This window comes from Monopterus albus, unplaced genomic scaffold, assembly GCF_001952655.1.
Source record: "Monopterus albus unplaced genomic scaffold, M_albus_1.0 scaffold34.1, whole genome shotgun sequence".
Taxonomy (NCBI): Eukaryota; Metazoa; Chordata; class Actinopteri; order Synbranchiformes; family Synbranchidae; genus Monopterus; species Monopterus albus.
The window spans coordinates 930030-955831 of NW_018127914.1; the positions used below are offsets into that span (position 1 = coordinate 930030).

Here is a 25802-nt window from a genome sequence, read left to right on the forward strand (position 1 = left end):
AAAAATGGATGAATTTAGAGAAACGGTTGGGATGCAGTTTTCAAACTGGTTTCATGTCTCATGAAGATGTTTGCATGATAAAATGCAGGCCTTTTGTTTATGACTGCCTCAGGCACCCTCGTATGGAAATCTAAAAATTACATTTCAGATTCAGTTTAACCGTCAGTGGTGTTGTGTCTGTGTTTGCGTGTGTGTGTGAGGAACAAGCATGTGTATGTGTGCCCTGCGGATGATCGCTACTATCCTCCCTTGTCTAATTTGTTTTACAGAACACCTGGGCCTTTGCTGAGGTCTGTGCATGTGTGTTTAAATGGAGCTGCTAGACAAATACAGGTGGGGTCCTTCTAACAACACACAGGCAGAAAGATGAACAACAAAGAAACAAACATCAAGGAAATAATAAAACTCAAAGTAGGAGAGAAAAAAATAAAGAAAAAGATGAACAGCTGGTGAATTCCAAGCATATTTCTCTTTATCTTTATTACCTCCTTTTCCTATAAGCATGGGTGGATTACAGAATGAGCCTCTATTTGTAATTACTACTAACAATTGTGGTTGGAAAATCAGTACAAAGCTACACAGTAAAAGACACAAAACTACCACAGAGAGATGCAAAACTGCCACAATAGACATACAAGAGGTGTAAATCAACCAGGAGGAGATGCAAAAAAGAATGTGAAAAGATGCAACAGAGTATGTTACCAGGGACCTGTTGCACCATGTTCCATTGGTGCACATGAATTATGAATGCACATTATGTTTTGCTTTCTTTAATAAAAATAATGGACATGTAAAAGCATTTCCCTTATCTGTACCTTTAGCTACATGACTTCTCCCTGCTGGAATGTCTGCCATGTGGCTATTTGACAGCTGAAATAGTACGAGGGCTACCGTGCAGGTTGCCACAAGCATGCACAGGCAAGACTGGGAAGTCACAGAATACCTTCCTCTGTGGTCATGAGTGTGTGTGTGTGTGTGTGTGTGTGTGTGTGTGTGTATGTGTCCCACTCTGTGAGAGAGGATAAAGGTGTATCTACATACCAGGAGTTTTTTTGTGTAGGGAGAAGAAGCTTGTCTGGACTTGGCCAGGATTACGTGTTCAGTTTACCTGTTTGAGTACTGAACCTCACAGATGAGCCAGAGACAGAGAAGCATGCTGTCCTCCACATGGACAACAGTGAGTTATAACAGATTAGATACAGTTAGGCTGGCTGTGAGGGCCATAGGACACTGTACTAGTCATTTGATTTTCATCCTCAAAGTGCAACTTCGCATCATCTGTGGAAGCGACTCAAATCACCCCTTTAGATTTCTCCTTTGATTTTGTGAATTCAAATTATTTCACACATTCAAGTAAGTGGAGCAGTTCCCAAACTGGGAGGGTTCCTGGACCTACCCAAAGGTATTCACATGGTTAGTATTTCATCAGTGCAAGTATTTAAAATCATTATAGCAAAAGTTCAGACACTGATTCATTTTGGTTGGTGCTGAGTCTGTATGCACTGTAAAAAGAAAAGAAAAGAAAAAGACCTTAATTTTTATGATGAGCAATTCAAGATCAGACAAACACAAATGGATATATTCAAGACTATCCTATGAATAAAGGTTTCAGATGTTTTCATAGGTTTTGTTATTGTTTTACTTGTATCATCTTTTTATGTTTTATTATACTTTTATTAGTATTTCATTTTCTAATCTTTGTATTTTACTTATTTACTTTTGAAGATTGCTATGTATTAAAAGGTTGTTACGTACATTTTTATAGACTGTTCTACAAAATATTTTGCATGCGTGATCATTCAGACTGACACTATTATTCTATACTTTCCACACTAATATGCACAGATTTTGAGGACGTGATTTTAAAATTCTACAGCATAAATACAATCAGTTGTCCAGGCATTGTCAGCTGTAAGGTTAATAATAAACTAATCAATGCTAACCTATATGGTCTTTAAAAAATCAGACATTCCATAACATTTGTGTTAAAACTGCCATGCGCTCCAATGCTGTTGACTCCATTCACTAATGGTCACAACTGGCCCAAATATCAGAGAGGTTGGTGAGCTCTGTCACCACCTTCACAATCAGCCTCTGTCTGACCAGTGTATACCTACTTCGACCCCACATCTCAGGTCTCCTTCAGTTCCACTCTGTGTGTCGAAGCGTGCAAGCGTGTGAGTGTGTGTTGCTGTTAGATATTAACTATTTTCTCCCTGAAGGCATGGTTTGCCATTTTTGATGTAATTTCTAGGGGCATCTCAGGGTCACTTTTAATCAAACGCAAACACAAATGCATTTGCACTGTGTACTGTACAGTAATATTAAGTTTGCTTTTAACGTCTGCTTCTTAAAAGAGGTCAACAACTCAGATTTGTGTGATACTGGTGGTGTAATTTTTACTGTAAAAGCACTTGTGTTATCTCCAGCATATTCTCTGTGTGTGCTATATATGTCAATCAAGTGCTCCAAAGGCAGTGGTGAAAGTTACCACCAACATGTGGATGTGTTGTGACTGTGTCGTGGCTTGTGTACAGCCTGACTGGTATGGCAACATTGTGGCATGTTACGATGCTGTAGCAGCAGCGGCAGCAGTGGACTGTGGCAAAACCTGTTGGTTTGGAAAAAGAACAAGGGGAAAGCGTCAGGAGGAGTAGCTGGGAGAGGAAGTGACTAATGAGGAAGATGAAAACCAGCTTCCTCTTCCCTCAACAACCTATAGAGAAAGAATGAGGCAAGACACCTATTGGTTGCCAGAGTCAAGCATGGCAGAATAACTGTCTCTTCCCTGTAATGCATCTATAAAAATCATATTCCTTGACACTGGCTTAACCTCATGAAAGATCAGTGAGCTCAGATATGTAGTCATGTAGTGAGAAACAAAAACCAGAAACTGCAGTGTGACAGATAAAAGATAATTAAGGACAAAAGCTTACTTTAAAAGGAATCTTGGCTGAGCCGAAAGTGAACCTGAAAGCCCTTGTGGCGGGAGGAAGGGAGCCAAATGGGAAAAATTCTCAGGCTGTCTGTGGCAAACCCCTGCTTGTTCATAAGCACAATGGAAAGCCAGATAATATTCTCCTTTACTATTGAATAGCTGACACCTGGAAGATTTGTTTTCACACGGGCCCTAAGGCTGGACAACCCCACCCCAAACCTAAGCTAGCAAGTCCCTGCAAAACAACCTCCAGGGTAGGAGAACTTGAGCAATGTGTGGCTTTTGTCATTTTTTCTACATTTTTTTCTCTTATTTTAGCCCCATTCTGGAAGCATAATCACATCCTTTTCTCTTGAGAGATATTTCCCCCATTGACAAAAGGCTGAAAGGATTCTCTCTATCTTCTTAGGATTGGGGGGGGATGGGAGTGGGAAGAAAGATGTTGGTGAGAGGACACAATGGCTGGCTGGTGCCTTTTCTCACAATGATACAGTTTCTCTCAAGAAAGTCCTGACACCTAACTGTCGGGAAGATTTCCAACGTAAATGAGTACTTAGGGAATAAAATAAACACAGTGCTTCCTGCACTTCTGTTCACTTTGACTTATTTTTCTAATAAAGACAAATAAATTAATGCACTGGACTACAAAATACAACCTATGATTTCATGATATTCTCTATAAACTTACTGATATCTTGAACTCATTTTGCTAGCATGTGAGTTTGTGTTTCCATCATGTGATAACTGGAGTTGCAGTTCATTTACATATTAGCTGAATTTAGTCAAATACTGAGCAGAGGTGATCAGCTGCACTGTTCCCACCTGACAGCAAAAGTAGTCAAAGATAGAGAAGTTAAATATTCAGTGCAGTCCATGTTGCATCAGGTGTATTTTGCATGGTTGCAGTGGGCTATGTCATGTTCATGACCATTGGTGAACATAATACAGATGCTAGTGGAGCTGGATGAACACTTGCAGCATGATTTAACCCTGATGTTTGTCTGATATCTCCCATAAAATCTCACTCACCAAAACATACAGTAGTTCTGCATGCCTGACCCCTAGTGTCACTTACAGGGAACAACACTTTCACTGCTAAAATCTCACAGCTGTTAATAAGGGTTTATAGTACAGCAAAAATGTTATACAATATTATTTTGTTGAAAACCAAAATTTATTAAGAATAATTTAAGGCACAAAATCTTCAAAAAGGCAGAGAAGAATGACTCAAAGAATGGTAGACAAAGTCAAGTCTGATGCCTCCATGTAGCCTACAGCCTATCCCCATAATCTAAAACAATTAAAAATGTGGAGTAAGTAAGATTGGTGAGATGATATGGGAAAAGTTTTTCATCTCCTAATTCCAATCAAATAATAAGACACCATCAGCCCTGTGCCTGCAGACACCATGCACCAGTACAAAATCACATCAAACCTTTCAGTGTAGTAGTAAATAAAACAATGGATAACAGAAATCTGGTACTTTTTTATCGTAATACAATACAATATTTAAACATAAATTATAATTTCAACTAATTTGTCATCTTAAAATAGCTGCTTGTGTTTCTATCACTTTGGGTGGCATGTGGTAACCAAAAGCCGCCACTTGGGGGCAACATTGACTAGCTCTGCGTCCTGGTGGTGCATTCATGAATTCCTCCTATAATCTTAAACAATATTTTATCCAGCTACCTTACTTCCTACGGACGTCAAACACAAACGCTTCTGATAGCAAAAACTTTGAATACTTACATTAATTTTTACTTACTTACTTATTACATTTATATCGAATATAAGTTTAGGTTTCTAACCCATTCAGCTATACAATTGCTATAAAAACTAAAATGTGAACGCAGCACGAGCTTTCAGTTGTCTGTGAACGCAGCATCTGTCACGCTTGTGTGCGAGCACTCACCAAACCACACGTATTCTTACGAGGTAAGAATGGCTGTAATTTAAATATATATAAGCTGTAACGCACTATTGATACTGGTTTTAGGTAACGTTTGACTGAAGGCAGTATTATTTTTTGTTAGTTAGGCGGCTATTTAACGATATATCCACAAGAACCTGCGCCTAGCATGTAGCTAACGCTAACCCACGTTACAGCTGATTGACACCAGCACCTCAGCTTTGGCTAATAGCTGGATTAGTGCAGTTGAAATAAAAACTGTTTTCACGAGAAAACCCTCGGGTGGCAACTCATAAGTTTTGTCTTAAAAAGCCTAACCTGAGTGGATTCATGAAGTTTGTATTGTAACGTGAAGCGACTAGATAGCTGGGTTAAGATATGAAACATCAAAACAGCACAGCTAATGTTAGGAAACGATAGTAGTCTCCTCGTTGCCCATATCTGAGGAAATGTATCACTCGAATGACCTCATGCTAGTTTTAATATTGGGCAAACATTTAACTTGTATACTCAGCTTCCATATGAATTCTCTCCCATTCTTTGGCACATTTATTTGTGTATTATTAACTATGCTGCAAGCACCCAGGAGCAAGAAATAATCTAACATATGGTATTGATAGAAGTTAACATCGAGTGCTTAGCAGGCTTACTTGTATTTTCTTAAATGTAACCATCTCTAGTCAACACTTAATACATTGCTGACTAGCAGCTGACTATTTATAGAAGTCTATCGTAAAAGCACGGCTGGATTGCCACCAGTGAAAAGTGGGCAGCTGCCTCAAGTGTCTCGTGTTCAATAAGTGTATGTTATATAGATTAATTGTACATTTGTTAGGAAATACGCACCACTTAAGCACAATATAGACTAAAAGATATTAACCTTGTGGTGGTGCTGCATTATTACCAAATCTTGAGCACAGCTAGTAAGCGGCCCACTGCTCATTTTTGCCCTGGAGCGCCTTTATGGATTAATGTGGCAACACCAGTAGTATGCCTTCATCATCATCATCATTAATAATAGGGGGTCTCATTGTAGTTGTGGACATAGACAGGTGCCCCATTCACATGCCCAAACCTTTACCTGCACCCACATGAACTATCAAGGAAGGATTTTGTTGAAAGTGCCACCCATAAAGTATAAGGTGGATGGGAGAAACTAGCATTTCCAGTAGAAATCCATATTTAAATGCCTGTTGGCACAGGAGAGAAGCTGTTCCTTCATGAATGCTAGCTGGAAACATTTCTGTAGCACAGCCACATGCCACACCTGGTAAGCTGCTTCATGTTAAAGGCCTATACATTCATTAAGATAAATAAAACCATGAACTGCATGGGGGTATGAGCTATGTTGGTGAAGAATGAGGAACACAAAACCAGATTAGAAATTAAGATAAACATTTCTAATCAGGTTTTGTGCTCCTCATTCTCAACTAACATTGCCCGTACCCCCATGCAGTTCATGGTTATATGAACCTGCCTGCTGATAGTGTTTCACTGGAAACACGTGCTTTTCAGTTCAGATCACACTGGAGCTTTATCTTGTTTACTTTGCCTGATAAAGTTGTAGTTGTTAGTTCTTTTCTTGCATTTTACATTGTTTATATTCACTAAACCTTTAGCTGCCTATAAGAAATGTCTTGCACTGGCCTTGTAAAAGTCTGAAGGAGCATGCACTATAGATGGAATTGCTTGTGTTACAGACCATAATTTGTAATGATGTGTTACCCATATATTTGTTATCAGTAAATATTCAGCTCTATGTCCTTGTATCCACCTTTGTAGGTTTTTCCAGCATGGCACGTGGGCATCAGAAGATTCAGTCTCAGCAGAAAAATGCCAAGAAACAGGCTGAGATGAAGAAGGCCAAGGGTCACGATCAAAAGACAGCAGCCAAGGCAGCGCTAGTGTTCACCTGCTCTGTGTGCAGGGTGAGTATGAAACCTTAATGTACCTATGGCAACCCAGAGTCCAAAATCTGGACTAGGAAATGGCTTTGACTGATAAAAAATTCTTTGATTATTGAGAGCCATTTTAGTAAATTTTATCCTAATGTTTGGTGGTTGTATTGTCCTCTCCTTCAGTCACAGATGCCTGACCCAAAAACCTTCAAGCAGCACTTTGAGAGCAAGCACCCAAAATCCCCTCTGCCTCCTGAATTAGAAGGTGTGGAGGCATAAATGATCACACGGGATACTGGAAATCTTCAAGGCTGTGCACCAGCTCTGCATTTGTCTCAGTCTGACAGCAATGGATGATTTGATGTAAACAACATGAAGTGGTCGTCTGCATTTAGGCTATGTTCACATAGCCCAAAACCTATTCTTTCTTTTTTTTTTTTTCTTCATCAAAGTGTGAATAAATCAGATCTGGGCAACTTGATAGGTGGATCTAGGTCTGATCTGATCTCTGATTACGCTGGCCGTCAGATCGGATTTTTTTTTTTTTTCATTTCACTCCTCTGCGCATGCACACATTGCCTGTTGCCATCATTCGGTGTTGGTGACTCATAGACGATTGTCAGCAGAGAGATGGGGAAGTTTCCAATTTTCTGGACACTTATGGGGAAGTTTGAGCAACCAAACAAACAGACGGGGAAGTTTCCAATTTTCTGGACATTTATGGGGAAGTTTGAGCAACCAAACAAACACACAATCATGAATGGAAATTGTAAACACAAAAAAAATCCAATTTGACAAAAAAAAGAGTATAATTGAGCATTAAAGCCAATAATATAAACATAGGCTTAGTCTTTTAACAGACCAGGTTGCCTTTGACAGAATCTTTCCTACCTACTAACCCCAAATACCTGCTTTGATTTGAGGGTCACTGAAGACCTTTATGGTCTGTGAACAATCTAAATGGTGAATAAAGATGTCTCATTTCATTCACATAGTTTCTCAAAACAAACTTCACTGCCCCAATGTGTTATGGAATTAGGTATAGAGTATTTCTTGCTGCCAGCTCATGCACCTCTTTATCTGAAGCTGTGGCAGATTAGTTGCCTGGTCAAATCTTTACAACTACAATGCAACATGAGGTAAACACAGTGTCCTTACAAAGAAAAAACTCATCTTGGATGGGATTTAAAGAAAAAAAAAATCTAATCCTTGTTGTGAATGTGATCTCATCTGTTTCATTATTCAATTTCATTTTGCTTTGAATGTTGGGTACTGGATAAATGGTGGCAATGATTTTTTTTTTTTTTTTTTTAATACTCCTAATATCAGTTGTTCCATAGCGCTGTCTGCCCTGTTCTGCTGCAATATTTCATCTTGTTAATCATAATTTTGTCAGATTCTAAAAATGTGAAATGTTGCCAGCTGTTTCAAAGCTGCTACATGAATTTCAAGTAAACTTTTTACAGGAGCTTATCAACAACATTTATATGTTTGGAAATTGAATGTATGCTTACATAATGTATTATAGCATTTTATTAAATTTTACTTTGTTTTATGTCTTTTTCTTGGAACTGTTTGTTTTGATAATTTTATGTGATAATGGTTGTAGGACATAAGATGAAACTGACACCTTGTCTCTACGTAGTATGTGAAAGAAAGGTTTTCAGGCTTGTCGGTTACAGATAGTATGTGCCTCTTCATCTTTTCTTTATTTTTTTGGCTCGATGGATTGAATGATTGAGTGATTTCAAGGTTTGTTAACCTGACAGTTTATTTTTTGTTCAAACTGACTGCACTACTCTGCTTTGCTCACAGTCTATTTTTCCCACATATTATGTAAATGTAAATAGCTGTCCCTGGTAGGCTAGTGGTTAAGGTGCAGCGCTCTCGCCACTGCGGCCCGGGTTCAAGTCAGGGTTGTGTCAGGAAGGACATCCGGCGTAAAACACATGCCAAATGTCAACATGCGAGTCATCAGTGTGACGATTCACTGTGGCGAAAAGCTGAATATGACTCATTATGTAAATGTACGACAATGGTCACTTGTAAATGTACAGTAATTAATGAATACTTGTATAGACATTGCAGTTTCCCATACAGGAGCCTGAATATCTTGGCTGAAAAGGAGACAAAACAGCTTACTTGGACATCATCCCAAGAGGAGAATTTTTTTTATGACTAAATGTTTCTTTAGTGTTGGTTGATGTGGCACCAACTTGACCAAACCAAGCAAAACAGTCCATAAAAGAGTTTACTTTAGCTACACATAAAAGTATAAGCACTTGGTGTCATATTCTAAAAAAAAAAAAAAAAAGATGCACAGAAAATGATGCATTATGCAATAGATTTAGGAGCAGTTTGAGTGTTGATGTCTGCTCTTTGAAAACTACTAGGGATAAAGTATATTAAAAAAATCTAAGCATCTTAAATAATTATTTAAAGGTTCTGATTTTGCACAAATGTTTGCTTTGCATATATTTTGCATAAACACCTGTAGTAAAGTGTAAAGAAAATGGGTTTTATGTGGAAGATGACCTGAAGCAGACAGCGATTCCATTGCCCAATCTGAAATGGATATTTGCTGACAACAGGAAATTATTTAAACTACAGAGCTGTGTGTCTAAGAAAAGCAATGAATCCTATCTGAACTCAAGTCATTTGACCAACAGAATAAGATGTCTCGACTCTTATTCATCACATAAAGCATTCATTTCCTGCATTCCCTTTTCTCAAGCTGTGACAAATGCCTCAATTCAGCTTGGTAACTAAACATTGTATTGCCATCCAGACAAAAAACAGCTATAGTGTTACATTGTATGCACTCAGTCCTTAAAGGCCTCAAGGCACATAATTAAATGCTTTCAAGAGAAATAAGATCCCATATTCTGATAGAAAAAAATGCTGCATGCCTGTTTTTTAAGGTTTGAATGAATCATATCCCACATTGTTCTTCTGTCTCCTCACACATAATTGACCTTCCTTCCCATTTGTAAACTTGTGAATAAAAAACACAAGTTTATCCATACAAACACACACAGCTGCTAGATTTCCTTTGATTGTTATGGCCCGATTGTCTGAATCCAGGCTAACAGGAAAAAGGGGAGCACATGCACAAAATAAATTAATTAGGTGAAGAAATTAATTTGATTCCTATCAGCTCCAGATAATTTAGTTCCAGGCACATCACTCAGTTTGAAAAGATGAAACAACTGCAAACTGGAGACTGCTCTCACTCCACAGGTGGTAATGTTATTGGAAAACAACTCGGGGCCACCACAGCAGCAGCAGCAATACGATAGGTATTCTGTCAATATTTCCATCTGGGCCCAAAACTAGCTCTTGTGCTGTGGCCCGGAAGGCTTGGCCTTCTTCAGTACCACTTTAAACCCCTCCCAAAACTTAATGGACCAAGGTACACCCTGATGAAAACCTGATTATAAAAATTTTCTGTTCTGAAATTTCCCTGTGGCATCAAAACATCTTCCAAACATGTAGAGAAACACTTTTGATTCATGTGTGATATCAGAGGGCCTTATTCATGATATTGCTGTGTGTGCATGTGACTGTGAACATAAATAGTCATAAATTAATTAGGCAGGCTAATTAAAAGTTTTTTCCATTGGTAATAATACGCCAATTGAAACTGTTTGAAAACATGTAGCTTGGTCCAATGTGCCCCTCCTAGAGATAATTTCAATCAACAACAGCAACTAGCATGTAAGACATTTGTACAGAAGAAACTAAGACAAAAAAAAGATCGTGCTAGGCCCGGCCCACTTCCGGGTTATGTTTTATTCTCCTATCTTTTTTAAATTAAAGATCTTGTTGAGTCATTCTTTATAAAATGCTGAAACAGGATGCTGTTTTCTGTTCCTATTTAAGAAACACTGGCATCTATTACTATATTTATTAGCAAAATGTTAACTCTCTTTCGTCATCCCAAAGATACATTTTCCACGATTCTCTGAGGGCGTGGGTGGACGAACGCTCATGGGTGGTGTATTTTTCTACATTCGTAAAACTAGATTTGCACTCAGAAAATATCAGAAGCAGAGAATAATAAAAAGGTGCATTGGACCAAATTGAGACAGACAAAATTGTGTTTTATACGTATTATTTACTAAATTTATATGATAAAACATATTTAGGAAAATATTGGAAAATCTGATAAATATTGGAAAATTGCAGAGTTCATAGCTATAAAACTTTCGCTTTTTTATTTGGTTGCCCTAGCAACTTGCCTCTGACGTCATCTGTCCCGGTGCGACCCTGCTGCTCTGTGTTTGATTGGAGGGAAACCCCGTGGATGAGCGGGAGCGATCATCAGCTGTGTGGTCGGGAATCAGGAACAACGTCGCCTAACGACATTAACAGGTTAGCTTACATTTATGTACTGTTGATGATCGGTGGTATGTTCGACGGAATCTTCGTTATATTTGCTTTGTGTGCCTTGGGAGCGCTTTTAATCTCGCATGAGTTGCTGCTACTGGACACTAGTGATGCTCCGTTGATGATCAGTTATTGTTCGTCGCTTGCTGAATGGGAAGCGCTCGTGCACTTTAACCTATCGATTTGTTTTACTCGGTGTGTCTGGAAGGCAGTTTTCGGATATACCAAATTAGCTTTAGTAAATGAAGCAACCCAAAAAATAATGCTCAATGCTCACAAAAACAATAGCTCTGGTTTGCTTTCCGGGAAGCGAAAAGGGCGTTCACTGTGGACTGAACTAAGCTAGGTTTCTTTCATTTCAGTGCAACTGATTCGGTTACACTACAGGTTCTTGTCTATAATTTTGTGGGACTATTAAGCATTCATTTGTTCAGACATTCACAATATTAAAGCCATCTCATAGGCTGTCTCGTATGCTTGCGGCCACCGTTCGAGCTCGGTGGGCAGGTGTGTGAGAGAGAGAGGGAGAGAGAGAGAAACGTGAAACTGGGTGGCCTACATTCCTCAGAAGGGCGCAGGTGTCTGCGAGTGTTTGACTCAGCGATATAGTGATTTTTGAAACGCTGGAACTATAGGTTTGCTGTTTCTGGGTTTTTACAAGACAGCCGGTAAGCAAAGATCCGCAAAGTTGTACTACTATTGTTTATGTATTGCAGCAGTCTCGCCGTCAACCTGAAACGATGCAAATGAACTGTAAAAACCCGCTAGCTAGGAAGTAACTTAGTCTACATTAGAATGAAATAAAGAAATGCTGGCTTCAGCAGAGGTCCGACAGAACCAATATGGCTCATAATATCTATATCGATAAGTTACAGTACTGTTTTGCTTCAGCTGTGTTCTTAAGGCTGCCTCTTGATTACATTAGCATTTGTGTCCTGTATTTCACCTCCTATTGAGAAAAGAATTTGTTGCTCAAAAAGGCTATTAACTGGCTGAGTCAAACGAATCTTCATTATTCATCACTGTTGTTGTGATAGATCATTTTTGTCTTTTATCAAGCAAAAAATACTACATGTAAATGAGCTTACTTGTGAGTCTGCTGCTTTTTTTTGTCTGGTGGCGATTAGGGGTGTGACGATACACTTGGCTCAGGAGACAATACACAATATTGGGTACAAGAGAACGAGAAAATATTTTAACACCATTTTAAAGAAGTCTTCAACGATGAAAGATATTATTTTGAAATGTTTTAACTAATCATCTTGTAGTGAATGTCATCCCAGTTCTACTTTCTTGGTCTAAATTATCATATGCAATAAAAGACAACAGTATGCAAGCACTATAAAATGTTTTGCCACAAACTCTCTCCTGTTTGATTTCACATGAGTCTCTTCAGATGTTATAACTATGCATGAGATTCTAACTTCTAACTGAAGCCATGTGTGGCCTATGTTATTCTGACCCTCACCACACTGGATGGTGGCATAATCTGGTGAAGGCGCCGCAGTGACAATCACATATGGGGGACGATCGGGATGTGGATGCTCACGGGAATAAGACTCTTTTGTTTATCATGTTGGCATGAGCATTGCTATTCACTGTTGAATTTGGGCCACAATTAATGCACCATAAAGACACAGCATGCGTTTTCGTTAGTACTGGACATTAAATGGCGTTTTTATCTATCAGTTTTCGACACACTGGTGGTAGAATTGGTGCTAAGGTAGAGTAGCCTACGTTAGCGGCACGGCTAACTAAAACACAATGGAAGCTCACAGGCTGGAACTGTGAATGAAGCCACTCATGTTGACTTGTCATAACGTGACTGTATCTACACGCCTACAACACTCCCCTTGCAACCCCCATGCGTTAAAGCACAGCAGGGAGTTGCATTTTTTTTTCTGCCGGATGTGAATGTGCCCTCACTTTGCTGTCAGGCTCTGACATATTGGCTGCTGCTCCAGTTCTGTTATGTACTAGTATCTCACAGAGAATGCACTATTGTCATTTTTCAAGCAAATTTACCTCGTATTGTTTCAGACTGCTTTCATATGAGGGATGTTTTTCAAAACATCTGTGCTTTGTTAGAAAAAATTATTCTACTTTTCTCACATATCTGGTGATTTGATTTTGGACTTCTGGTTGGAAAAACATGCTACTTGAAGATGTCACCTTGAGCTCTGAAGAATTATAGTGGGCATTTTTGACTGTTAACTCTTCAAATTCACTGTTAATGAAAATAATCATTAGCCTCACGCCCCCAGCTCTAACCCAGCATATTGAATAGGTCACCTTGAGCTGCGGGGAATTGTCCTCTTTTATAATAGGGTGGAAAATTAAATGAATCATTAGTTGCATCCCTAATGTTACTTATTTTCTATATTGTGGATATGTTTGGCAGGGCCACGTGATCTAAAACAACACTGTTTAATTCATCATTTTACACATTTCTCATCAATGTGGAGAGTAAAACTCCTGTATAGCCTACACATAACCACTTATTCTTGGTATATTTCCAATTATTTAGATGCCAGCTGAATTTAGTTATCAGTATAAGTCAAGTCTGTGCCAGACTTAGTGCAGTTAAGCTAGGTTGGATAAAAGCCAAAATCCACTTTAATAATGCTGGTGTGCCCACACCCAAGATGCGGTTAGTATTGAAAAAAATTCCCAAGCATTGTGAGAGACTGAAACACTGATCAGACTAAACAGCAGCAGAAAATAATGCAAGTAAGAGTGAACAATGTACCGAATGTTTTCTTTAAATCAGAGTAGTCAGGGTATTTACCCTGATTTAGTCCCTGTTAAATAATTGCAAATTTGTGTCTTCAAGTAGATTTGTAAAACATAATGGGAGGATTCCTGAAAGTCAGCATGTTTAAATGCATTCCTGAGAAATCAGGTTACACAGGAAGGATAATGTGTTCACATGCGCTGTAGTCCTTCATTCTTGTTCCCTTTGTTTTGTCCTTTCTGACTCCCTCTCCTCTGTCCTTCCTTAGCCCACACAGGAGCCATGACAGACAAGGAGGATCAGGTACAGAAAGCCAAACTGGCTGAGCAGGCTGAGCGCTATGATGACATGGCCGCAGCCATGAAAGCAGTTACTAAGGCGGGCTCAGAGCTCAGCAACGAGGAGCGCAACCTGCTCTCTGTTGCCTACAAGAATGTTGTGGGATCCAGGAGGTCCGCCTGGAGGGTGTTGTCCAGCATAGAGCAGAAGTCTGATGACAGTGCCAAGACTGCACAAGCTAAGGAGTACAGAGAGAAGATCGAGAAAGAGCTGAGCCAAATCTGCAGTGATGTATTGGTAAGAGGCAGAGACGGTGAAGAGGGGAGTGGATAAAGCTGCATTCACATTACAGGCCTTATTGATCAGTTCCAATCTTTTTGTCAGATTCAAACTTTTTGTGTTGATAGTTCACATTCATGTTTGTAAGTGACATCCTAATACTTAACAAAATCAAATGAAATGAGTCACATGTTTACAAAGATAACAATAGCATCATACTGTATGTGTGATGGCCAAATCACACAATTTCCTCATAAACTGTTTGGTTGTGACATGTTCCTTCCAGTTTGGCATGATCTGAAGCTATTCCAAATTTGATTATATAATCGTATAGTAAAAAGAAACAGACATTTGATCTGAAAATTATTTTTTCGATTGTTAAAAAAAAAAAAAGCTACCATGACTGCTGCCCCTGGTTCTCGCATGGGCCTGGGCCACTGTACTAAATGCACTGCGTGACAGACAGGAGAAATGCTCAATGTTACGTGCTGTAAAGATGGCACAGAGTTTACAACCCAACATAGCTGCAAGAGAGAGTGATTTGTACCCCAAACTACCTAAAAAGCCCTGTTTGGAAATACTTCAGATCTTGGTCAGTGGATAGCAAAATTGTCAAACCTTGAGATAAAGTTGTGTGTAAGCTAGAGATAGCTTACCATTCCACCACTAGCAACCTTGAAAATATGCACCCATATTAGCATGGTCTGGCACCCAGAACTCCAGCCAAACAGCCACCTCTGGGCTCATATTTTATGCCCCCTGCTCTGTCTACAGCACAACAAGCGGTGTGCACAAATAAACATATTTTGGTCATATCCAAGGACACAAGGCTGATCAGTATAGTTGATGGGACGGACTTCAGAGAGTTCTGTCAAGAATTGGAACCACAGTACCATAGTTGTGCAATGTGTAGGTATGTCAGTCTTTAAAGAGACATTAGTGTTAAAACTAAAGTACTAATGCCTCTCATTGTGTTAGTTTGCCCTCCTATGGACATAATGCACAAAAATAGATGTTCGATTGTTTGTTTGTTTGTTTTATTTAATGACAAATAATAAAAGATCATTTTGGCCAGTTCTGGTGACATTAGTTCATGCTTTTGTGTGAAAAGATCAGGTCTGAGTCACTTGGAGGGGAAAAATCAGGTTTGAGTCACTTTGCCAGGTTATGTGAATGTAGCTTAAGAAGAAGAACATGAGTAAATGCTTCAATACAGACTGATAGATAGGAAGACAGTGAAGGTGTAATAAAGTTAAAGCTCAGGCGGTGTAGAGAAAATTGCTGAGAACTGAAAGAATGAAGAAAAATACTCAGCCACTTCTCCCTGACTACAGTGCTTCCAGCCTGGCTGGGGCATAGAAGTCTACTTTAATTTGAAGGGCTACTGCTTTGGTATCTCTCTGCCTAGATTGAGAGCTTATCTCAGCACCGCTAAAGAAATCTTCTATAAGGCGCATGCATCACTGTTGTATTATTGGCAGTGTGCGCAGTCACACTGAACCAAGCAGCAGTCTGCTACACAAGAGCCACCGATTTTGAACAACCCACATTAGCTTTTCTGCTAACATTTCCCTAACTCATAAACATGAGCTAATGATAAAACAGACTTGCAGAAAAACTATATTTATGTGCATAATGTTATCCCAGTTGGGCCAGCTCTTTTGGATTATAATTAGTTGTGGAGTTTCCATTTCAGTGCATGGGAACTGAAAAGCCAGCAAGGGCTTCATCACTGCCCTAGGTTGGCTGATGTGAATATGGTAGCTGTATAAAGGGGACCTTAAGTTGTCAGGGAACATATTGGGCATCTTGAATTTGGAAAGAAAAAGAGTTTAAGTAAGCATAAAGTTCAAATGTCCTTTTCATGTGTGTTCATGCATATAGAGGGATGATATTTTAAACAAAGGCTGGATGGACCTTCGTATTTGGATAATATGGATACACCTTGTATTGACACATTCACTGTCATTCCAAGGCACAATCCTGTGAATTTACAAGGGAAGCTGCTTTGAGGTTTCTGCATTTAAAAAAAGAAAAAAAAAAATTCAATCCCTTTTAAATGTATTGTTTAAACCACATATGCTGACTGTTCTGTCCCAAAGTGTAGGTTGTATACTTTTATTCAGCTCTCTTTACAGGGATAAGACCTGTCATGCTGCTGTGTTGTAATTACTGATGACCAATAAGCATTTTTTTCATTTGTCTTGTAATATATGTTTGAATATTTTTTTTTGAATATAAAAGGACAAAAGAAACTTACCTGTCACCTCATGAGCTGACTTGTAACAGCTGGTGTAGTTGCATTCCACACATTTCAGTGCTAATGTTGCATATTTTAACTTGCAGGAGCTGCTTGACAAACATCTGATTCCCAGTGCTACACCTCCTGACAGCAAAGTCTTCTACCTGAAGATGAAGGGGGACTACTTCCGCTACCTGGCTGAGGTGGCCACTGGCGAGAACAAGCAATGTGAGTCAAGCACATCTCTTCGTATCCTGATACAGTTGCATTTATTATTGCATCATTGTCCTTCATTAACAGCTTCTCCATCCATCTCTCATGCTATTGTTTAAAGAAATTGGACAGAACAGTCAGATTATTATACTCGAGGTTTATTATCGATATGCAAGATGCTTCAAATGTATAAAAAAAAAAATTTATGGTGCCACCTACTGCTAACAACAAACACATTCTGCTGTGTGATCAGGCCCTTGTTTCTGTACCAGTCGTTTGCTACACATACAAAATGGGATGAATGTGTACTGATTAATCATCCTTAAAAATCCTCCTGGAGATGAGGAAGCTACAGTAGGCTTGCTTCAGTTGTTGTTTGTGGCCAAAATACTGACACCCTTCATGTCCTTGACCAGCATCTGTCAGCAGAAATGTAGGTAAGGGCTGCTGCAGGGTTGTCATGGCAACAGGAGTGGCACAGGAGGCATTTTTAGAGCTTCTCTGTTGGCTGTGGCAACCTGAACTACCAGGGTGAAGTTTTAGTTTAGGTTGTCTTGTGAATTGTATTGTTTTCTTCAGCAGTGTATTTGTAGTGAAAATCTCAGAATTTAGATCATTGTTTCATCTCCTTGGAAAATCCTAAATCTTTTTTTGGTAGTTTGGAACCTTTGCTTGTTCAGTCTTTGATCCATGTGACTGCATTTTAGCTTTTGGCTGTTAATAGTAAATATAGCAAATGTTATAAGCTTGTTTCCCATTTAAATACCTGCTCGATGACTGTTCTGTCTTCCTCTTTGTAGCAATCATCGAGAACTCACAGTCAGCATACCAGAGCGCCTTGGATATCAGCTACAGTGAAATGCAACCTACACATCCCATCCGCCTAGGCCTCGCTCTTAACTTCTCTGTCTTCTACTATGAGATCGTCAACTCACCTGAAAAGGCCTGCCAGCTAGCCAAGACAGTAAGAACTTTCCTCTGTTTGCCTTAGTGTTTTATTTCTCTTCACTGCTTCACTTTTGTGTTTGTCTCCACTGCATGTCCTCTAAAATAAGAATTGTCCTGAAACTGGTGAAAATTGTATTATGTGATTAAAGGATGAGCCCAGTCATTTTCTCTATTAACAGTATTTTCAACAATCCCTCTATTCGTGGTATTCATGGTATTCATGATAATGTCTGTCAAGCTCCAACCTGGATTAGATTATTTGTTCATGCCACAGACCTCCGGCAGAATCAACTGCGCAAGATCTCTGAAAGCTTGAGGAGCTAGCAGACTGTAAACAAGAGAGCTTGCATGGACTCTTCCTTACTTCAGATGCTGTAAAAATGTATGCGCGTTTGGAGCTTTTGAGGCAACATTTTAACAAATATATGGGTTTGGTGTTTTGTAATGATGAAATGTGTCACCCAGTACAGCGATGTGTTTCACTGGTGTGTTTATAATCATTTTTGAACAACATTGGAGGGCTATGGCACAGATGAATTGGCTGATCCAGGTTGGAGACTGACAGATATAAACCATGAGTAGAGACAATCACTGTTGGTTTTAGTCTCTGTAAAGGCATTGTTGAAAGTACTGTTAATGTAGAAAATGACAGACCTTATCCTTTAAGTTTACCTGGAAGCTGAGGTGTTCAACCTGGTTGATATTGGAGATGGGCAATGATCTTTGAATCATTGTTGAATATTTCCTAATGAATATCAAATAGCATTTTAGCTTGAAATGCCCATCCCAGGTTTATATGATTGAGAAGCCTCCATTTCCAGTATCTGTACCCACCGTTGCCATTAGGAACGGTGGGGCTTTGCCATCATAAGCTCTATCATAAATATTAAAAGAACTTTGGTGGTTCAGTTTAATAATCCTGTTATTATTCTCAAAAAACACTTGTGTATTTACTTGATTTTTCATACTAAAGACCTCCTACCTTTCACCATGGTATCGTTTTTAATATCAAGCACAGCACAAATGTAACCTTCATCTTAATGCCTGCTTGTTGTGGAGTTTTTCATTCAACTCGTATTTCATTATTGCTGTGCCATTGCTTATTTAAATCTATATTCAGCTGGTTTACAATTTACAATGGCTTTGGGGGGGTTATGCACTTTGCTTATGGAAATACTGATGGGTGTCTCTGGCTCGTCCAGGCATTTGAAGATGCCATTGCCATGCTGGATTCCCTCAATAGTGACTCCTACAAAGACAGCACCTTGATCATGCAGCTGCTCCGTGACAATCTGACAGTGAGTGTTTCAACTTTGTTTCCCTGCACATCAGCCATGTCTCACACTCAACCTTCTGCTTTCTGCTGTCTGTCATATCTGACCTGATTTGGCTAAGCTTCATATTGTCAGATTTGACTAAATATTTGAGATGCAAAGGGAAGTGTGAACTAACCCTAGTATCGTGTTTTATTGCAGCTGTGGATGGCAGATCCCCCGGAAGAAAGCGAAGCAGAGTTGCCGGAGCCGGAACCTGAGAAGAACTGAACTTAAGAGAAAAAAAAACCCTCATTTTTTTACCTCTCACCAGCCTAGGTTGTGTGCGTGGTTGTGTGTGCACATACATGCACAGATATGTATGTTTACACTCCACTTACAATGTGTAAAGTACAGTATGTGTGCAGATACATGGAAGTGTGTGTTAACTGTATGAGCACCTCCACAGAGAAAGAATGGAATAGCTATTTTCCCCCGTTTTTGAACATTACCCATTGTGAACCAGTGGATTTTTTTCCTTTGGTTCTGTTTTTTTTTTTTTTTTTTTTTTTTTTTTTTTTTTATTCTTCTTTTGTTTTTTGTCTATGGTTTAGTCCAGATGAAATCCCTCCTCTAGATCCAAATCAGCCACTCACTCGTTCACCTTATTCACTGTAGCAAACTGCTGCTGTTGCAGGAAAACAAAAACCTCTAACTGTAATTTTGATAATTTGTATGTTTTTACTTGAGCTGAACGATTTTTGTTACACTTGGGTCTGCAAAAACTGTTTGAAGCGTGTCAGCTATATAACGGTCACAGTGGTCTGACTTTGCCAAGTTTTTGATTTCAATGAAAATAGCAGTGATTCTATAGATGGCAGAATTTAGCTTGTTAAAGATATTGCCATATTGCTTGTATCCATCCCGCCCTGTCGATGTCCAGTGTAGCAGGTCGTAACTTTATGGAAGGTACATATGTCACGGCTCAGTGGGTTCTAGGTGCATTCGGGTGTAGGAAAGGTTTTCGGTATGGATGGCCGCTTGTGAAAACTGCAGTTAAACTTGGGTTAATATATATTTTTGTTGACAGGATTGCATTCCATTTTACTGACTTCTTTTCACGCAGTGAAATGCGTAGACAAATTTTCTGCAGTTCTCCATACCACATGGCAACGTTTAGACAGCCTATAATAAAATGAACAACCTGACAAAGTGGCTCAATACTGTAACTTTTGATATTTTATCTTTTCAGCAGTGCAGAGGATACTTTTGCCATGTGCTTTTATGTGGCTTTCTGCTCTTTTCTATTCAAGTGTTTTTGTATTTTCTGTTTTGTGTATTTTATCCCCTTCGACTCCTGATTTGACTCCTGGAATGTATGTGGTTCTCAGTAGTATGGTGTGAGGGTTAGGTGTGCTTTAAAACTGGGAGTTTTTGCTTAGGATTTAGCTTGAAACGGGTGAATTACAGTAACATTTACCTTTCTTGAAACGACATTGTGAAAAATTAAAACCATGCTAAATATAAAGTGATTATAAAAAGTAACTTGGTAGAAAGCTGCATTATGGCCATTTCGTAGTGACAAAGTAGTGCCAGTTTCTTCTAATTACACTGTCTTGGTTTTAAAAGAATGGGATGCAGGATTCAGAATTTGCAAGTTACACTCCGAGTATGTTATTTGGTCATGTGCTTTCATGTAAGTGGAATTAAAACATTAAAATCAAGTGTGTTGTGCTCAATGTGTTTGTTTGCCCTCTGGACCTAAGGAATGACATTTTTACAGCATATTAATGCATATGAAAAGCTGTGTTGAGCCACTGTTGGTTCATCAGTTCAATCTGTTCTAAGTCTTGGAGCACAATCTTAGTAAGTTCTGTTTTTAAAAGTTAACATTTTGAATGTTAATATGTTGAGTCAACTAGACTTTCTATTATGGGGTCTATATACAAAATTCAGCAGCTGAAGATATTTTCAAGTCAGACTTTGCTATACCACTGAAAGACTAGTGAGGTGATTAAAAATTGTAGTCAGCAGTGAATACAAATAGTTTAAATTGTCTGTTGGTAACTATGGTAGTTTAATAGCTGCAGTGTAGCTATGTGCTTTTCATTGACAACACTGCCCTCTGCAGATGGTGAAGGCTGTTATGGGCTATGTGTTCCATGTTATGCTAGTGCAATTTTCCATTAGGGTTAATAAATCTGTTGTTTTTCTGTTCAAATGTAGTTAGCAAAGATCAGTCGGGCTTTAGTGTGTTAGGTGAAATTGCCAAAGTACATGACAGATTATCTGTCCTGCAGCAGCTAAACCATTTCAGATTACCCTATACTGCACAGATATTATTCATTTTTTTTTATAAAGCTGGGGTATCAATATAATTTAATTCATTTCTAACCAAACCTAGAATACAGAGTCTCTGAGAGATGACATGGAGCCAAGTTTCTTGAATTTTGATTTTTATCTGTTCTTTTCACAGCACACTGCTGGTAATAAGTCTACCACATTATACAAAATCAAGATATCAGTTGGTCAATTAGAAAGACATTTGTACGCAATATCGCTTTAATCAGTAGCATTTAAAAATAAAAACAAATGGAATGAGTAATCTTCTTCTGTCTTTCATTTTTATTCATTTTTACTTCCCTGTATGCTACTGTAGGCTTTTTGACAGTTGGAATGGTATGATTATGCCTTGCCCACAGGCCGCATGTGGATCCTAACCACTGCGAGAAACTCAAGTCGTCCCCATACAGCGCCAATAAATAAGTGAGCATTATTGTAAATAGCCTACAATAAGGAAATTTCGGCCTTTAACAATACAAGAGTACATCCATGGTTTACACGATTTCATCATCATGCGTATAGTTTTTTTTTGTTACCGCCCCTTTGTTGACGTTTTGCCAACTACACCGGAAGATGATTGGTCCATTTCAGTGACGCGCGCACTAGTATTTATATAACAACTTCCCGGTAGTTTCCTCCCCCTCAACCCCGGCTGTTAGTGCTGTGTGAGTGCGTGTGTGCTCTGAGCTAGCTCGGCACACATTCTATAAAAAACAAAAATACAAAAAAAAATTCAAAACATAAAAAAACAAAAAATTATTTTTCCTTTTTGTAACAAGTCAGTGAAGCTGGAGTAGACATCCGAGGACTGGACGGTAACGTACAAGGGCTCCCTAACGAAAAAATTTCAGTCGACGTGTTACCGTTACTGGTTAAAAAGCGAGGCCAAATAACGTTGCATTTGCTTTTATCGCTGTGTCAGATTTGAAAGACAATTTTAATCCCACTAGAAGTCGACATAATTGAATGTTATTTTAATTAACTCATCTTATAGTTTTTACTCGATAACACCGCCGCTGACAAGCCAACTGCTAAGGTTTAAAATCAGCATTCTGCCCCAAACTGAGGTGACGCCCGTGACCGTTGAACAAGCAAGCATTCGTACTGTCGCCGAAAACTTTTCGCCGAGCTTCGTCCAAGTACTTTGATAGCCTACACATCCAAAGAAGATGAACCCTAGTGCCCCTAGCTACCCCATGGCCTCCTTGTACGTTGGGGATCTGCATCAAGATGTGACCGAGGCCATGCTGTACGAGAAATTCAGTCCAGCCGGAGCCATCCTGTCCATAAGGGTCTGTAGAGACATGATCACCCGGCGTTCCCTTGGATACGCCTATGTAAACTTCCAACAGCCAGCAGACGGTAGGTAATTTATGAAAATACAGACAGAAATGTGTATAAAGTTAACATCTGTTTTAAAATTACACTCGGTGACTACTAAGCGCTAGCCACTCTCTACTACACGTGACTGCGGCCGACATGTTGGTGGGGTCTGCTCGTTTGAACTGCCCAGCAGTGGCGAAGCAGGAAAGCACCACGTCCACTCTGCTTTGCCCTGCCCACCCCTAGAATGTAGTAGAGCACTGCCAAGTGTCATTTGAATATTCAGTGTCTTTTTATTGCTATTCTGTCAGGACAGCACCTCAGTGGTGCAACCTGAGGTGCTGATAAAACAGTTTGATTACATCTACCCAGAATACTTGCCAGTCAGCTTTGCAGTGAACCTTCCAGTTAGGGAAAAAGTGTTAGGATTTAGTTAAATCGTTATAAAATGTCGGTCTCTCATACTCCAGAAGCCAGATATCTGTCCTCCACAAAACATTTTCTGCATTCCATTGATAAGAGCACAGGTCTGTATTTTGCCTTCTGGTTTTCTTGGGTGTGTTGCTGTTTACTGAGATATGCTCTGCTGAGGCATTTGCACCAGTCTTAGGGGTGGGCTCTGTAGATAAATATGTAGAAATCGCCTTTCATAGCACATGCTGTTTGGTACATTTGCTTAAATGGCTTTAAGAAACCACATACAAAAAAATAAGTGGACAGGATGACTGTTGTCCAAATAAAGTTATTCTAAATTCACTCACACCATAAAGCAATGATAGCTTTATACAAGGATTAACAATGTTGCCTCTATGTTCCTTCTCTCAGCTGAGCGTGCACTGGACACCATGAACTTTGATGTAATCAAGGGGCGACCTGTGCGCATCATGTGGTCGCAGCGTGATCCATCACTGAGAAAGAGCGGTGTGGGAAACATATTCATCAAGAACCTTGACAAGTCCATCGACAACAAAGCTCTATATGATACCTTCTCTGCTTTTGGCAACATCCTGTCATGCAAGGTAAATGGCCTGTGGCCATCTCCTCCTTGCTGTATCCCACCTAGAGTGAGCAGATAGTGAGCTGTCACTGTTGTGGTTTAACATTGTGAGTGTGAGCATAATTTGCATGTGTGTGCTTTGTAAACAGCCTCGATTGGTTTGCACTGTAGAGAGATGAAAGACCAGCTCTTCCATTAACAGATCTTTCACCCAGTTCTGACACTAGGTGAAATATTAAAGAATACTTCTGTAGCTGCAGGGAAAACATTTGGCATTAACATGTGATTGTGTTAAAAGAAATACAAGTAAAAGTCTAGGGGTGGATTGGTACTACAGAGGAGGGTTGTGTGCTCATAACCAAACATAAATTTGTACACTAAATAAATTTAAGAACCCTACATTGGGTCCCAGAGCAGCTGTGCAAAAGAAATGTGTTGAATCGCAGTGAGGAACAGAAATTGGAATTGTTTTTTGACAGCAGCACAGTCCCAGTGCAAAAAAATGGAACTCACAGCAAGTTAGTTTTAGTTTGTAAAATAGGCAGAGGGAAGACTTGTAAGTGATCCAACAGACAGTGCAAATTTGGTATACAGTTAACGTGTGTGTGGCCTTAAAGCAGCATATGTCTTGTTTCTCTAAGGTGGTTTGTGACGAGAATGGCTCTAAAGGCTATGGCTTTGTGCATTTTGAGACTCAAGAGGCAGCCGAACGAGCCATTGAGAAAATGAATGGCATGCTGCTCAATGACCGCAAAGTGTAAGTGAATGTTTTAAATTGTTTGGTGCACACTAATGTGTGAATTGGGGAAATAGCTATTGTTTATTGCACCTGGTCTGACTGACGGTTGTGCAATAATTGCTTGAGCACTTGTATAAATAACTCATTTATTCTAAGTTCTACAATGTATAATAATCCCTGTCATAAGCTTGATGATAAGGTAGTGCCTACAGTGTAGTAAACATTAATGTGCACAGTTGTCTTTGTTACTCAGGTCATTTAAAGTTGGTATGTATTACAAATTTTAATGTTCATTTCAATGCAGATTTGTGGGTCGCTTCAAATCTCGCAAAGAGCGCGAGGCTGAACTGGGTGCCCGAGCCAAGGAGTTTACAAATGTCTACATTAAAAACTTTGGCGATGACATGGATGATGAGAAGCTGAGGGAACTCTTCAGTAAATATGGTTAATCAGGCAGTCCATATTTTATACAGCTCTTTGAAATGATATGGATATGCATATACAATGTTTTGGTTTGCAGTAAAACAATATGAGGCAAAATATAAACATTTAAAGGCTTCCTCTTTTGTTGTTCAGGAAATGCCATGAGCATCCGTGTTATGACAGATGACAGTGGAAAATCTCGAGGCTTTGGGTTTGTCAGCTTTGAAAGGCATGAGGACGCCCAGAAAGTAAGAGATGATCCTACAGTTTTCTTGATTTGGAACTGTATGCCATTTCCTGCCACTAGGTTGACTCAGTTTTTTTTTGTTTGCAATAGGCAGTAGATGAGATGAATGGGAAGGAGCTGAACGGCAAGCTGATATATGTCGGCCGTGCGCAGAAGAAGGTAGAGCGACAGACGGAGCTGAAGCGCAAATTTGAGCAAATGAAACAAGATCGCATAACTCGCTACCAGGTCCGTATGTTTTTCTACCACAAATTGACACAACACCTGATACTAGAACAATGTGCCACAGTACAATATACTACTACTTGATGCTGACAGTTTTGCAACCTTGTGCCAGTCTTTTGCACTGAGCTGTCATACAGTACATTGATAATTGATCTCGCTGGCCACTGTATGGAGGATTAGGAGTAATGTCATTGAGTGTTTGTTTTTTACATGCTATTGCTCCAACTCCATGCAATTCATAATCTTCTTCACAGAGTTATTAGTATTGTCCCAAGTTCATTGAAAGGCTGCAGCTTTGTCAAATTCAGTGCTCTCTGTTTAATAGGTTGCACTGGCCAAAATGGCTGCAACAGTGACTGTAGTTCATGGGCCCCACATTTCTTTACCATGTACTGTGGGGATAAATATGTACTGCAGACA

General features: G+C 39.3%; 3 protein-coding genes across 4 annotated transcripts in view; all 3 read left to right on the forward strand.

The window, feature by feature from the left end:
• The first annotated feature begins 4770 nt into the window (after positions 1 to 4770).
• znf706 (zinc finger protein 706) lies at positions 4771 to 8307 on the forward strand. Its single transcript, XM_020597591.1, has 3 exons — positions 4771 to 4876; positions 6633 to 6778; positions 6932 to 8307. The coding sequence occupies exons 2-3, from the start codon at positions 6644 to 6646 to the stop codon at positions 7025 to 7027; spliced, it is 231 nt and encodes a 76-aa protein (XP_020453247.1). The 5' UTR covers positions 4771 to 4876; positions 6633 to 6643; the 3' UTR covers positions 7028 to 8307.
• A 2675-nt stretch (positions 8308 to 10982) lies between these two features.
• On the forward strand, positions 10983 to 20809 carry LOC109958608 (14-3-3 protein beta/alpha-like). Of its 2 annotated transcripts, none has more exons than XM_020597370.1 (6): positions 10983 to 11122; positions 14140 to 14447; positions 16776 to 16899; positions 17685 to 17848; positions 19035 to 19130; positions 19308 to 20809. In XM_020597370.1, exons 2-6 carry the CDS (start codon positions 14154 to 14156, stop codon positions 19374 to 19376), a joined length of 747 nt encoding a protein of 248 aa, XP_020453026.1. In that variant the 5' UTR covers positions 10983 to 11122; positions 14140 to 14153; the 3' UTR covers positions 19377 to 20809. The 2 variants fall into 2 exon arrangements, with proteins under 2 accessions (XP_020453026.1, XP_020453027.1); XM_020597371.1 differs by lacking the exon at positions 10983 to 11122 and adding an exon at positions 11614 to 11805.
• A 1241-nt stretch (positions 20810 to 22050) lies between these two features.
• LOC109958607 (polyadenylate-binding protein 1-like) overlaps positions 22051 to 25802 on the forward strand; it is a 6260-nt gene continuing 2508 nt past the window's right edge. Inside the window, 6 exon segments of the mRNA XM_020597369.1 lie at positions 22051 to 22790; positions 23577 to 23770; positions 24390 to 24505; positions 24792 to 24931; positions 25064 to 25158; positions 25248 to 25385. Of these exon segments, the coding sequence (XP_020453025.1) occupies positions 22598 to 22790; positions 23577 to 23770; positions 24390 to 24505; positions 24792 to 24931; positions 25064 to 25158; positions 25248 to 25385 (876 nt within the window). The 5' untranslated portion in view covers positions 22051 to 22597.